General features: G+C 39.2%; 1 protein-coding gene and 1 long non-coding RNA gene across 7 annotated transcripts in view; one reads left to right on the top strand and one right to left on the bottom strand.

Annotated features, from left to right (window-relative positions):
- Positions 1 to 16,556, bottom strand: part of ACOT11 (acyl-CoA thioesterase 11) — a 116,755-nt gene that overhangs the window by 6,635 nt on the left and 93,564 nt on the right. For all 6 annotated transcript variants that reach the window (XM_085885738.1, XM_085885740.1, XM_085885737.1 and 3 more), the window contains one exon: positions 3,053 to 3,184. In XM_085885738.1, coding sequence (XP_085741864.1) covers positions 3,053 to 3,184 — 132 coding nt within the window. The remainder of the gene's footprint in view (positions 1 to 3,052; positions 3,185 to 16,556) is intronic.
- LOC147025113 (uncharacterized) overlaps positions 1 to 16,556 on the top strand; it is an 81,159-nt gene that overhangs the window by 30,488 nt on the left and 34,115 nt on the right. The gene's annotated exons all lie outside the window — the stretch shown is intronic.

The raw sequence follows: 16,556 nt of genomic DNA, 5'->3' as shown, positions 1-16,556 counted from the left end.
CCAGGATATTTGGCACAATATTCCTGGAAGAGGTATCAGTCATATACAGGAAGAATGGGAAAAAGAGTGATTGCACTCAAGAAGGCAAATGGAATAATAAGCCTGGTGTTGGCTTCATGGTTGAGGTAGCTGGCTTAAGATCTTAGGGTCTTGAGTTTGAGCCCCCTGTTGGGCTATTAAATAATACCAGGTGGGTTGACTCAGCATGTCATTCTTCCGTGGTTGGAAAAACAAGTACCAGTTTTCTGGAAATGTGGCACTGCATCAGTCGCACAGCCATGCTCCCAGCAATGATGCAAGCCTCAGGCTGCATATGAAATAATAATAACAATGATAATAATACTTTATTTTATGTTCCTAATAACTCTTATTAATGAAAATAAATAGCACATAAACAATGCACAAACATGTTAATTAAGAGTACAGTTTGGACAAATTTTACAGCTGAAGTCCCCCAACCCTATTTTTCCCATTACCCCTGAAGGGCATTCTGCATGACAAGGAGGTTACCCCCAAAAGGGCCTTGCGAATGGCAAGGGCCTTCTGCATATACTTGAATACACTTCACAGGCTATCATGTTCTGTGAACTCTGTTTCACATGCATTCAATGAAGGTTGTTAATTTACAACAATAAAGACATGTGACTAGTCACTGATAATTTCATGAATTCACCCTGAAGAACATATCATTGGAATAACCCAAACCTTTGCACAGGACTGTATATTGTTGCGAATTCGCGCCCGCCGGCGTGCGAGCGGCCAGGTAACTCGAATCGCGGCACGTCGCCCACCGGACGGACAATTCTGTCGTGACCCTCTCGGACTAACGCCGGGAACTAGTCACGGGTGGGCCTTTCGGCCTCACCACGATCGTGCCAATCGGCCCCCCGCGTGGGATAGGGTTGTTCGCCAAATTCGACCTACCTAAGTACCCACACGGAGGGTAGACCGGGCGATCGCATCTCGCCGCAGGTCGACTCCGGACTCGGGCCACTTTAAGCGACCCATTCCGTACTATCGGGATAACCGAGCGGTGTTATCGTCAACCTCGACGGTTCCGATTAATTATCGGGCGTATTTAGCCCACTACCAACCCTTTACGTGAAGTAAGATGGAGATTCAATTAAAGAAAAGACGAAGCGAAACAGGAAAAAACAGTTCAACATAAGGCACATTTATTCCGCGGCACACGGAAAGCACACATATACAATTACAACAATTATGCACCAAAAGCAATTGCAACGAAAGAAACACAACAATGCAGATCTACTACCGACTACGCGAGCACACGGCAACACTTACACAGTTTTACTTTACAGATGGCGCCGACAACACATATACTCAAAAGCAAAAGAAAAAGGGCCACCCTCAAATACAAGGGGACAGACGGAGCCTGCGGGCGCGAGACCGGGTGGAGCCTACCCGTCTTGTGATGAGCCGCAAATGCGGCGGTGGTGTCCCGACTCCGCGCTCCTCTGCGGGTTTCATTGGCACTGCTTGGAATGGGGTGGGAACGGGGCCCCCTTTCCGCACTATCTCAGCGCGGGGGGGGGGGGAAGGGGGGAATTGTTGATGCTCTGGGGAAAGAGGATAGCTGGCTTGCTTGGGTCCCGCGACGAGCGACTCCACTGCGACCTCGACCGCGCTCCCGGCTTCCCCTCTCTGCAGCTCCCCGACAGACTCCGAACCCCGACAGACTGACTCTCCTCCAGACCTGTCTTGACTGCTGCTGCCACACTCCGCTGCCGCCACACCTCTCCAACTCGCCCGAGGCCAAAACTGACTGAATTCGCCCCGCGCTCGGCGCTTTATAGTACGGCAGGAGAACCCATATGCAAATTTCCGGATCAGGATGAGCTCGGGGGCGGAGCCACGCTCGCCCATTGGACAGAGGAAAAGTGGGCGTGAACCTTCCCTGATCCTCGAATTTGCATATATCGATTCTACTCCGACGTGCCTAGAGGCGGGGCCAAATCGCCCCGCGCTTGCTGATAGGACGGATCAGAAGTGGGCGTGTATCATTTCTGATCCGACTTCTCCTCGGAAAGGCCGCTTTCTGCACCCGCGGCTCGGCGTGCGTCCCGCACGAGGCCAGGACAGCCTGACGCTCGGCGTTCACAAGTGGTGCGGGAATGGCCGCAGAAGGAGAGGCGAAGGTGGTGGAGCGTCTAAAGTGGCGATCCCTGGCCACGGTGACGCTTGGAATGGCGGTGATGCAATGGTTGCGGGATGGTGTGCTGTGAAGGTAAAGGTCGTGGCTGTTGGCGTTGTTGTTGTTGTGAAGCGGCGTTGCGGTTGGTGGTTGTTGTGTGATGGCGGTTGAGACGTGGTTGGTTCAAAATAAAGATAGAACAGAAAAACGGCTATCTTAAAGGGTCGCAGCCCGAATGAATCACATTTATTCCCTCTAAACAACGGGTTTGGGGCTAACTACACATGTACTTACAGAGATATCTCACCTACGGGACCTGAATGGTGGTTTGCGAATTTCCTCAACCACAACAATATGTATATGTATGACCGCTAAATGACAGAGAAACAGCTTTACAGACAGGGAAAAGGGGGAACAAGCAGACAAAAAGAGACAATTCAAAGGTAAGTAAGTGACATGAAACAAAGGGAGGAAATAAAAAGTGATTTAATAAATATAAATATTTTAAAAAGGAAAAAAAAACTGGGAGGGTAGAAGGGGTTGAGCAAGACTAGACAGAATCAGATATGGGTTCAAGATAAAGTGTGGTGTAACAATGGAGAGCACAAGGCTACAGGTATGGAGAATCTGTTTCACAGGAGAAAGATCAAAGGGGTGAATTAATGCAAAGAGTATCCAAATTAGACATGGGGAGGAAAACCAAGTGTTGGTTCTGGAAGGTTTTGGGCAATAAAAAAGCCAACTTATAAAATCAATTAATTAAATAAATGATAATAATTAAAAATATATATCAAGCTTTTGGTAACATGTTGTAGATTAAAAAAATTCAAAAATACTTCTCAAGAAGCAATAAGGTCAACAAATCTTGCACAAAAGCCAACTGCTCATGTGGTCACTTACCCATCATCACATGGTCGTCGCCGAGACATCAGCACCACAAAATCCCGCACCATCTCATCTCGGCCCACAGCAGGGCCCTGAACATGGAAAATAGCATCATCATCATCCACGGCCAGGATACGTGAACATTTCCTGCATACAGGTGGACCAAAAGCAGCTTTAGTGACATCCGAGAAAATATCAGAATCTAAAGCAGTGGTGCCAAAGGCATTACTTAATAATAATGTGGGTCATCAGTACGTCTGAGCAAAAGCAATTCCAACTAGATATATCTGCGATCACAAAGCAATTGCCAAGGGTAAGCCTCCACCAGTTTACCCTTGCCAATCGCCCACGGCTTACTCTCGGCCCACGATCCAATGATGACCTTGACCCCCAGCATTTATGGATAGAGTGTAAATTAAGAAAATGCATCTCCATCTACAATCAATCCATAAAATTCAAGATCATGAAAATTGGAGAATAATTCCAAAAGCAGTCTTTAAGATTACGCATTGGCAAAATTGAGTGAAGAAAAATAAAAAGTGTTATTTTTTTTTTGAGATTGGTCATTGACCTTGACCGTGTCATTTTTTCAGACCACCATTTAACCTTCACCTTTAACTCAGACGAGCATGATGTAAATTAAACATGAATGCACCTTGCTCTAGGATATCTCAGGAGGATAATTTAATTTTGATCAGACAAACCTTTGTTGAGTTATGGTGAAAAATGTTAAAATGTCGAATTGGGTCACGACCTTAAAATTAGGTCAAGGTCAAAAACGTCAACCCCCACATACATTTTATTCCCATTAGTGAAGCAAAATTTAATTCCGAAAGTCCCAGGCAGATTTGAGAGACAGCTCGGACATTGGCAGAAAAAGGAGAAAAACCTAAACGGTGGTTTAGTACTCCGAGGGATGCAAGACCTCGACCTTTAACCCGGAGTATGAGGTAAATTAAGTGTAAATGCACGTTACTCTAGGCTATCTAGAGAGGGAAATTTCGTTCTGATCAGCCAAACCTTAGTAAAGCTATTGTGAAAAATGATAAAATGGCTATATTACGAGCACTCCAGCCTTCACAGAGAGGAGATGAAAGCATTCTGTTGAGAACTACATGTTGGCGACGAGAGTAGAAAAAGTCAGTAAGCGATGTGTCGAGTTGGCCTTGGATGCCATAGGAATAGTTTGGAGAGCAAGGAGAATGCCAGACTATCAAAAGCACGAGGTATGTCCAGAGAGTTGGCCCTGATCTCACGTCTGACAATGAAGGCAATCCATCCATTGTTTGGTGAGTAGAGGTCACGTGTCCAAAGTAGAGTGAACAGGTCTGAATCCAAATAGGTGATCTGAAATGAGGTTGTTGGAAAAAAGGAAGGATTTCAAATCAATTGTGATGATGGATTCCATGACCTTATAGGTCTGTAGTGAAGGCCCCGTCACACCTTGACGATTTAGCCAACGTATGCCTGACATGTGCAAAATTGGGCTAAAACGCCGGCACACGTTAAATACGTTATGGGTAAGTTTGTATACGTTAAGAGCACGCTGGCATACATCGTAGAAGGCAGGCATACGTCATAGTTCGCCGAGCTGTTAGACAAATTTTCCATGCTTGAAATTTTGCGACGTATGCCAGCGTACGACTCACACGTTCCGCATAATGCTGGCCATAAGTTGTAGGCACGTTATGCGATCGTTGACACACGTTACTTGTAAGTTACTCATAAGTCGAAACACGTCGAGGTAATGTTTAGCATACCCGAAACTTATTTCTAACCTATGAGTAACGTGTTGTAGGCACGTTACGCGATCGTTGTCACACGTCGACACAAGTTCCTTGTAAGTTACTCATAAGTCGAAACACGTCGAGGTAATGTTTAGCGTACCCGAAACTTATTTCTAACCTATGAGTAACGTGCTGTAGGCACGTTACGCGATCGTTGACACACATTACTTGTAAGTTACTCATAAGTCGAAACACGTCGAGGTAATGTTTAGCATACCCGAAACTTATTTCTAACCTATGAGTAACGTGTTGTAGGCACGTTACGCGATCGTTGTCACACGTCGACACAAGTTCCTTGTAAGTTACTCATAAGTCGAAACACGTCGAGGTAATGTTTAGCGTACCCGAAACTTATTTCTAACCTATGAGTAACGTGCTGTAGGCACGTTACGCGATCGTTGACACACATTACTTGTAAGTTACTCATAAGTCGAAACACGTCGAGGTAATGTTTAGCATACCCGAAACTTATTTCTAACCTATGAGTAACGTGTTGTAGGCACGTTACGCGATCGTTGTCACACGTCAACACAAGTTCCTTGTAAGTTACTCATAAGTCGAAACACGTCGAGGTAATGTTTAGGATACCCGAAACTTATTTCTAACCTATGAGTAACGTGCTGTAGGCATGTTACGCGATCGTTGACACACATTACTTGTAAGGTACTCATAAGTCAAAACACGTCAAGGTTATGGTTAGTGTCAGTGTTCCAGACTCCCTTGTTTTTTATTTTTTTAATAAATTTTTTTCTTTGGTATGACGGTCATGTTGTCACTTCGATTTCTCGTGCGGTTATAATGTAATATAATTAAAAGGCTGCCGCTCAACGATTTACATCGTAACCGTCATACCGAAGGAAAAAAAAAACCAGGGAGTCTGAAACACTGACGCGAACTATTACCTTGATGCGTTTCGACTAATGAGTAACGTACAAGTAACGTATGTCGACACATCTCAATGATCGCGTAGCGTGCCTACAACTTATGCCAGCGTATGCGGAATGTTCGTCGTATGTTGAGAAATTTTCAACATGCTGAAAATTAATCGACGCACTCGGCATACGACGATGTCTGCCAGCGTACTACGGCGTATGCCAGCGTGCTCTTAACGTATACAAAACTTACCCATAACATATTCGACGTATGCCAGCTTTGTTCGGCAAATTTTTCATACGTCGGCATACACTGGCTAAAATGTCAAGGTGTGACAGCGGCTTCACACTTTGATGTCTAGTGCAGTTATGATTTGAATTGTCGAGCCGCAGCCTATTAATGGCCTATGCCACGTGATCGTCGGCGATAAGCTGCCGCGTGCTATGCATAAGTTAGACTATCGTTGGGCATAGGTTGTGAACGCCGACAACACGCTCAGCATTCGTTGGTATAAGTTATCGATATGTGATTAAAACGTTCTGTGCATGTTACCAATACATTACGCATACGTCCAACACGTTATTATACGCCCAAAAATTAAAAAAAAACATCAATAGTTCAGCGTACGCCAGCGTTTTACATACATTTTGATACATTGCCATATGTTGCCTAAAATGTCAAGGTGTGACAGCAGCTTGAAGAGGATCAGTGTTTGCACCTTTATGTAATGCAGTTATGTTGGTTGATTTCCAAGCATATGGAAGAAGACCAAGGGCAAATGATATGGTGAAAAGGGCAGAGAGAGAATGTGCCAGAGAAGCAGAGCAAGTACTTAAGGAAAGTGAGCTGATGCCGTCTGGTTCAGTTGCACAGGCAGACGAGGATTGAAAAAAAACTTGGACAGGTTCAGTGTGACAAATATCCCTGTGTCGTAAGAGGCGACCAGGGTTGCGTCAGGAAGGGCATCCGGCATAAAACCTGTGCCAAATCACTATGCGGATCATAACGGATGATCCGCTGTGGCGACCCCTAACGGGAGCAGCCGAAAGACGAAGAAGAAGAGGTTCAGTGTGACAAGGACAAAACAATTAGATTTTGAGGAAGAGCTGAATCGAGATGCAGATACGAGAATTTTTTTTCATTTTTCAAAGCTATTCTTCATACAGTATCGCCAAAAACGACACAGTATCGCATATTTCAAAAAGTTGTGGATGAGTTGGTCAGGTGACAAGAACAAGCCAATTAAATTTTGGTTCAGGACCGGATCCAGATCCAGCCTATCAATGGGATATAAAATGTAAACTGTTCAACATTGTGAAGGTATGTGCTATACAGAGTGCCATTCTAGTTTAATCTGGTATTGGTTTAGCTGGTATCTGGTATACCCCTCCCCCTACTCCTCCCACCTCCTCCACCCACCCGCTACCCCTACCCCTCCCTCCCTCCACCCGCTTCCCCTACCCCTCCACCCACCCCTACCCCTCCCTCCACCCACCCCTACTCCTCCCTCCACCCCTACCCCACCCCCACCCCTCTCTCCACCCACTCCACACCCCTCCCTACCCCCACCGCACCCCTCCCTGCACCCACCCCATACTACTCCCACCCCTCCCTCCAACCCCTACCCCTCCCTCCACCTCCCACCCTTCCATCCCTACCCCCCCACCACCCCTAACCTCCTCCCACCCCTTCCACCCTGAACCTCCTCCCACCCCTTCCGCCCTGAACCTCCTCCCACCCCTTCCACTCCCCCGACCTATACAATATCTTGTGTTGATAAAATGACTATCGTGAATAATATACAACAATCCTTTGAACATTTCTCCAATATGTTCAGTTTCTTCCATTGTAAGGAAAAGTGTGTTATCACCCTCGTACTTTACATTCATTTCTCGAATCAATCTTTTAAAGTAATTCATTTTGGTGTAAATCTAAAAGAAATATATTCCTTTTTATATTTTTCATTATCATTAATTAAAAGATAATCACAGAATATGCATTGTTCATAGGCTTTTGACTGAGTTTAATCCCACTCTATCACATGCAGGACAATTCTCAAATTTGTCATGTGGAGAATCAGGAAATTCAAGAGGCTCAAAATCTAGTAAACTATTCATATTTATAAAATAAAACTTTACTTCAAATAAAATTCATCTTCGGGACTTTCAATGGGGCTTTCACACTCATCGATAAAAACTACTTTCATAACTATCGTTTGAACACAAACTCTCGGTATCATAACGGTCTTCTGTTCCAACAGAGATACTATCATCACTCTCATAATCTTCAAAATCTTCAGTTGAATAATGACTCATATTTAATGAGTAGAAAAAAAAAACATTACCATCTCCATCTATATACTTTTTTTCATTAACAGATTCAACTACAACATTTTTTTTATATTAAGGGTAATTTTAAAATGATCCTCAACTACTATTGAACGAAATGTCATTTCACCTGATATATAAACATCCTGTATTTCATCAGGATTTATATCTTTAGGGTTGTTGAAAAAAATACAAATTTCTCCTTGCATATTTCAGATGGTCTTCTCTTTTCTTTCTAAAGCTTTATCTATTAGGTTTTTCTTTTTTGATACTTGTTCTTGTGTCATTGCTTTTTCTAGTTTTGAATATATTACCAGAAGGAGAGGAGAAACTTTTGTTAGAGTTACTTTAATTGATGTTCTTCCAGGTATACTAAAAGCCCTTCCACTGAAGGAAATTTCAGAACTCATATTATTCACCATAATTGTTTTTATCCAATAGTTGTTATATTTATTTTATTCAATTTTTCATCCTCAACATATTTCTCAGTATCTTTTACAAATGAAGAGATTGATTGAAACTTGTCTTTTGTGTCTTGATGCACTGTATTTATCAAGTGAAAAAACTTGGAGGATAAAATGGTTTTAAGCACAGATTAATCTATAAATTAAATGGAATTTTTATCAAGAAAATTTTATTTTAAGCTAAGTTTTGTTATATAAATATGGTGAAAACAACAAACTGCTATGTTTGTAATCATGAATATAAATGTAATAAAAAACACCTTCACACCAACATACACACATTCAATCTTTTCAGACAAATATCTCCACTTGACCAAGAAACAAAACATTGCGGGAGATGTGATAATGATATTCTTTAAAAAAATTATAATAAACACCTTCAATCACGCAAGCAGAAGAACAATGAAGAAAGGGAAGATACCACTAAATTCTCCATTGAAAACACTGATGGGACATTTAAAAATAAGATTGTTTCGCTTTCAAGACCCTGGACCATCTTCAATCATGGAAGCTGTTGATATGGTTAAACACAGTATTGAAACAAAAATAAAAAACACATTAATTGAAATGAAAACGTTTAAGCTTTATATGGGAGTAAAATTGAATATGGAAAGAGAAGGTGATGAAACAACTCCCTATATGAGGACAAACCCTCAATTTATCTCATCATTTCAAGATTTTGTAAGATGTGATGTTTACGATGATGCCAGACAAGAACAAGATGTTGATAACACTGTAGTAGGTAGTGGATTTGCAATTACAAAAATAATTATAATCTTTTTAGATATACACATCTTAAAATCAGATCCTCTTCAAGCTTCTTCTTGTATTGATTTACCAAAAGAGATAAAACTTACGAAAGCGGTTGTTAATATTCAAAACAAAGATAATAAATGTTTTCTATGGTCTGTTCTTGCTCACTTACATCCACCACAATGGAAACCTGAAAGGGTTAAACATTATAAGAAATATGAGAATACATTAAATGTTAAAGATTTAAAGTTTCCAATGTCATTGAGAGATATTCCTAAATTTAAGAAAATCAATAATCTATCTGTTAATGTATATGGATTAACAGATACAAAAACGTTCAGATATTTAAACTTCCAAACAACTACAAAAATGATGAAACAAATATTGACCTACTTTACTTCAAAGGAAAAACATCACATTATGCTTTCATCAAAAATTTATCAAGATTAACCAAATCACAACGATGCAAGAGAAAATGTAAATCGTATCCTTGTAAGAGATGTCTCAACTCCTTTCATACAAAAGAACAATTAAATCAACATTCAAAATATAAATCAAGCGTCATCAATTTACCAAAAGCAGGTTCAAACATATCATCCAAAGATTTTAACAAATCAATAAAACATCCGTTTGTGATATATGCTGATTTTGAAAGTATCCTTGAAAAGATGGATACTGTTTCTCCAAATCCAAATAAATCATACACAAGTAAATATCAAAAACACTCCTTATGGTTTCTGTTATTATATCAAATCATCTGTTGGTGATGAATACAACAAGTTAGAACTTTATAGAGGAGAAGATGCCTCAGAGGAGTTTGTAAGACTATTGGAAAAAGACTATAAGAATAAGAGAAATAATGGTTAAAACCTATAAACCAATGTCTTTAACAAAGAGAGAGAAAAAGGAATTTAGAAAGAACAGTATCTGTCATATTTGTGAGGCGAAAATTGAGGGAGAGGTCAAAGTTAGGGATCATAGTCATATTACTGGAAAATATAGAGGTCCAGCTCATTCCCGTTGTAATCTTAATTACAAGCCCCCAAACTTTATTCCTGTGTTTCTTCACAACAATGCTCACTATGGCACACATCTATTTATAAATGAACTTTCAAAGACATCTGGAGATATTTCTGCCATTCCGAACACAGATCAAAAATACATCTCATTCACAAAAACAATTTATACATCCCCCATAACCCATATCAGATTTGTTGACACATACAAGTTTATGGCAAGTCCATTATCTAAGTTAGTATCAAATATTACAAACTTACCGAATCTTAAATCACATTTCTCAAATCAAGAAGAGATTGATCTCTTATCACAAAAGGGAATATATCCGTATGACTACATGGATTCATTTGAGAAGTTTAAAGAAACACAACTTCCTTCAAGGGAGTTTCTATAGCAAGTTGAATAAAACTCATATTTCCGATAGAGATTATACACAAGCTAAAAAGGTTTGGGAGAAGTTTAATATAAAGAATCTTGAGAATATCATGATTTTTATCTTAAAACTGATGTATTGTTATTGGCTGATGTGTTTGAAACTTTTAGAACAGTCTGTCATAATAAAAATTCTTATGGATTAGACCCCACTCACTATTACACAGCTCTGGGTTTGGCTTGGAGTGCTATGTTAAAAATGACAAAACAGAATTTGGAATTAATCAGTGATATAGATATGCTTTTAATGATAGAGAAGGCTAAAAGAGGAGGAATATCTCAAGTATGTTCCAGGAGATATGCTAAAGCAAATAACAAATATCTTCATGATTATAATATCGATCTATAATTCCAGCAATCTGTGCGTGTGTGTGTGTCCGCTGTTTCTCGACAACCACTGGTCCGATCCAATTGAAACTTGCCAGGTATATTGCTGGGGCCCTGTGGATGTGCCTTTTCAAGGTTTGATATTAATCGGACAAGTGCTTCCCAAGTTATGGCCATTTATTTACCAACCAATGACAGGACATGTTGCTGCATAGGCGTGACCGATGGGGAAAGATTCTCAGCCACATTCCCCATTACGGGTTACAACATACGGACTTCTGGATAGTGTATTCTAATAATTTCTCGATTTCTTATGCGCATTTATAGATACATGATGCCCCAATCCAGTTGTTTACGAGAGCGAAGGAACGGTCTGTGTGGTTGCTTGAAAGTGTTTGTTTTTTGGGGGGTTTTTTATTTATTTTATATTTTTGCACGTACTTTTTTTTTGCTTGTTTTTTTTCCTCTCTTCTCTTTGTGTTTTTCCCTGCGATGACATTGTGAAAAGGAAAATACGTTGGCGCTAATTGAATAATTGGCCATTAAAACTAAATTGCGAATAATCGTAACTACGATATGTGAACTTCTGGACAGGGAGGACTTAACTTCTGGACGGTGATGACTTATTGTATTCTTTCTTTCTTGATTTCTGTACTTTCTCGATTTTCTTAAACACAATGCCCCAATCCAGTCGTTGTTTACGACAGCGAAGGAACGGCCTGTGTGGTTGTTTGAAAGTTTTTTTTTTTTTTGCATGTACGGCCACGCACTAGTAATAAGAATGAGGACAACTCTTACTTGATGTATTATGATGCTAACAATTTGTATGGGTGGGCTATGTCTCAATCTTTACCTTATGGAAAACTTAAATGGGTTAAAAAAAAAACATTATGAAAAAGTTTTACAAGACATTGTCTCCTCTCAAAAAGAATTGGATGAAGCTGAAGTTGGATATTATTTTGAGGTTGATTTAAAATATCCAGAAGAACTTCATAACAAACATAAAGACCTACCTTTTGCCCCTGATAAAGAAAGTCCAAGAAAAGAATGGTTAAGTGATTACCAACAGTAATTTAATATAAAAGGTAAATCTACAGAAAAACTACTTACTAGATTAAATGATAAAGAAAGTTATGTTTTGCATCAAAGGAACTTGAGACGATATTTATCTGCTGGGTTAAGCGTGAGGAAAATTCATAAGATTTTGAAATTTAAACAAAGTCATTGGTTAAAGAAGTATATCGATTTTAATACAAAAAAAAAAGAGAACAGAAGCAAAAACAGATTTTGAGAATGACTTTTTATAAATTCATGAATAATTCTGTATTTGGAAAGACGATGGAAAAATGTTAGGAATCAACAAAACACAAGACTTGCTAAATCTTGGAAACAGGCTTCAAATTTAATGAATAGACCAAGTTTTGAGCGAGTGGAGGTGTTTTCAGAGAACTTTTGTGCTCTTCATTTGAAAAAAAAGAGAGTATTGAAATGGATAAACCTATTTATATAGGAACAACAATTCTTGACTTGTTAAAGTTGTTAATGTATGACTATAACTATAATTATTTTAAATCAAAATATAAGGATAACGTGTCATTGTTATATTTGGATACAGATAGTTTTATATTAGAAATTAAGACAAGTGATGTACATGAGGATATGATTGATAATATTGATATAAATAACACAAGTAATTATAAGTCAGGTGATGTGTTGTCTTCATCGAAGAATAAAAAGGTTATTGGTAAGTTTAAAGATGAATTGGGTGGGAAGGTCATGAGTGAATTTATAGGATTGAGATCAAAGTCTTATGCTTTTACGTATATTGATAATAATAACATTGAAAGGTGTGATAAGAAACGAAAGGGAATAAAGAAAAATATAATCAAGGAAACAATAAAAACTTTAAACATTATTACAACTGTTTAACCTTAAAGAAGGAAGAGTACAGAAAAATGAATACAATAAGAAGTTATAAACATCAATTATAGACAGAAGAGATAAATAAGAAAGCATTAGGAGCTTTTGATAAAATATATATTTTAGAGAATGGAATCAATCGTCTCCCTTATGGTTATAAGTATGTGTTAAGATATTGGGTTGGGAATTTTAACAGGCTGCCGCCATCTTTTTACTGATTTATAAATGATAGAACCAAGCAATAACCAAACAAAAGAGTGGAGATGTAATCAGCCTTGGTATTTAAATGGGAAACATAAAGAATGTGAGAAATATCGAATAAGTCTTATTGAAGAAATAACCGGGGTAAAAGTAGATAAAACAAATAAGCGGATAAATTTAATTAAAATAAGTTGGAGGATGTAAAGAAAAAAATTAATATCCTTGAATGGACTGAAAACTTTGATGGTTATCAATTGAACAATAGAAAAACAATTTACTACAATCTCAAAATGATATGTGGATCAGGAGGTGATCAAATAAGAGCATTAAGAGAAGTTTATCATTTCATTTCTGCACAACAAAGACACTTAAACAAAGAACCAAGTTCCAAGTTATTCTTTATGAATACACTCGATGGAAATGAATGTTATGAGAAAATGAAGTTATTCCCTAAAGTGGAACATGGGCAAATATTTGTTGGTTCGCTCTTTGAGTGGAATGAAAATATAAAAGGGAAGAAGTGCTTTAATCAGCAAGTCTCAATCTTTCAGTCTGAATTTGACATTTGCTTGTATGGGAGGGAAGGGGGTATAATTTCGGTGGGGAGAAAAATCAGTCTCCTATTTTGGGCTTTTGTCAATTTTTCCCTTTTTCCCCATTCATTTGAATGGGCATCCCAGAAACCCCATTTATCATCGAGTTGCATGAGCTTGGAGTTTCCTTTGTATACATGCAAAGTTTTGGGCCACTAGGTTTCATGCTTTTGGAGTTATGGAGAAAAGGTGCACATGCACACAGGTTAACTTGGGATACCAAAAAGGCATAATTCAGGAAATATCCATCAGTGCATATACATCAAATTCTACTTTCTCGTTTGCTTTGAACCAGTTTCTTTCATTTCCCCAATGTTGTTTCATTCTGAGCACATGTTGATGTACCCAGCAAGGAACAGATTTATTCTCATGACAAATCCATGTTTACAGGCTACATGCTCAACGTGTAATGGCCCAGAGGGGAGAGTACCGCTCTCCCCTCTGGGCTGGTGCCCCTGCAACACACCATGGAAAACAAGGCTTTCAAGATAATTGGAATTTCCCATGAGGAAGCAGTTTATGGGCCTATCACTTTCCAATCACAGGCAGGTCGGTGGTCTCTTGGCCTTCTTCCGCCTCCTTTCGGGGCTTGCACCCTCTGCAGTCTGTGCTTCCCTCCCTCCCCCAGCTTTTTGCAGGGTGGACACAGTCCACAAGCAACAACCTTCTGATGAAACTCCCAAAATCTAGGATCACTGGTCACCTCCACTAATTCCCTCCTCCCACCCCTCTCCCCCACCTCTGGAACCAACTTATGCATGCTCTTCAATAAATCTGTTCATCACCATCTCAGATCATCTCCCATCCCATTCAAAACCATATTTTTTCTACCCCTGTTAAACCACCTCAACCCAACCCCCTACCCCCAAATTTCCACTTTTTCATCCCTGAGTTTGTTTCTGTATCCATCTTGTCCACCCATTGCATCCTTCCCACCCTTCATTCTTACCCACATATTTGTTCCTCGGCCCTGATGTTGGTTCCTCACTGCAGTGTTGGTACCTATGACACCATCTCAAATATAAAAGGAGCTCGGTCTCAGCATGCCTGTGCCTGTCTGTCCCTGCCTATAGCCACAATTGTCCGAAATGGGATACCACAAATGAAGCCCAATCTGCAAACGGTACGATAGAGTCGAGTAAGGTTTCAAACTGTATGATTTCGTTGAGTAAGGCTTCAAACAGTACGATATAGTTGAGTAAGGCTTCAAACAGTACGATATAGTTGAGTAAGGCTTCAAACAGTACGATATAGTTGAGTAAGGCTTCAAACAGTACGATATAGTTGAGTAAGGCTTCAAACAGTACGATATAGTTGAGTAAGGTTTCAAACTCTATGATATAGTTGAGTAAGGTTTCAAACTGTACGATATAGTTGAGCAAGGTTTCAAACTGTATGATTTTGTTGAGTAAGGCTTCGAACAGTACGATAGAGTTGAGTAAGGCTTCAAACAGTACGATAGAGTTGAGTAAGGCTTCAAACAGTACGATATAGTTGAGTAAGGTTTCAAACAGTGATTTCATCGAGTAAGGTTTCAAACTGTGTGATACAGTTGAGTAAGGTTTCAAACTCTATGATATAGTTGAGTAAGGTTTCAAACTCTATGATATAATTGAGTAAGGTTTCAAACTGTATGATTTCGTTGAGTAAGGTTTCAAACTGTATGATTTCGTTGAGTAAGGTTTCAAACTGTATGATTTCGTTGAGTAAGGTTTCAAACTGTATGATATAGTTGAGTAAGGTTTCAAACTGTGATTTCATCGAGTAAGGTTTCAAACTGTATGATATAGTGGAGTAAGGTTTCAAACTGCGTGATACAGTTGAGTAAGGTTTCAAACTCTATGTTATAATTGAGTAAGGTTTCAAGCAGTATGATATAGTGGAGTAAGGTTTCAAACCGTATGGTATAGTTAAGCAAGGTTTCAAACTGTACGAGAGAGTTGAGCAAGGTTTCAAACTGTACGAGAGAGTTGAGCAAGGTTTCAAACTTTATGATTTCGTTGAGTAAGGTTTCAAACTGTATGATTTCGTTGAGTAAGGTTTCAAACTGTATGATTTCGTTGAGTAAGGTTTCAAACTGTATGATATAGTTGAGTAAGGTTTCAAACTGTGATTTCATCGAGTAAAGTTTCAAACTGTATGATATAGTGGAGTAAGGTTTCCAACTCTATGTTAAAATTGAGTAAGGTTTCAAACTGTATGATATAGTGGAGTAAGGTTTCAAACTGTGTGATTCAGTTGAGTAAGGTTTCAAACTCTATGGTATAATTGAGTAAGGTTTCAAGCAGTGTGATACAGTTGAGTAAGGTTTCAAACTGCATGATATAGTGGAGTAAGGTTTCAAACTCTATGGTATAATTGAGTAAGGTTTCAAACTGTATGGTATAATTGAGTAAGGTTTCAAACTGTATGGTATAATTGAGTAAGGTTACAAGCAGTGCGATACAGTTGATTAAGGTTACAAGCAGTGTGATACAGTTGAGTAAGGTTTCAAACTGTATGATACAGTTGAGTAAGGTTTCAAACTGTATGATATAGTGGAGTAAGGTTTCAAGCAGTGTGATACAGTTGATTAAGGTTTCAAACTGTATGATTTCGTTGAGTAAGGTTTCAAACAGTACGATAGAGTTGAGTAAGCTTTCAAACAGTCTGATTGAGTTGAGTGAGTTTTCAAACTGTGACTTCAGAGTAAGGTTTCATACTGTATGATATAGTGGAGTAAGGTTTCAAACTGTGTGATACAGTTGAGTAAGGTTTCAAACTGTATGATATAGTGGAGTAAGGTTTCAAGCAGTGTGATACAGTTGAGTAAGGTTTCAAGCAGT

The sequence above is a fragment of the Eptatretus burgeri genome, chromosome 6 (genome assembly GCF_056783735.1).
Source record: "Eptatretus burgeri isolate ZD-2024b chromosome 6, Ebu_testis_v1, whole genome shotgun sequence".
Taxonomy (NCBI): Eukaryota; Metazoa; Chordata; class Myxini; order Myxiniformes; family Myxinidae; genus Eptatretus; species Eptatretus burgeri.
This window is presented reverse-complemented; position numbering and strand designations above follow the sequence as displayed.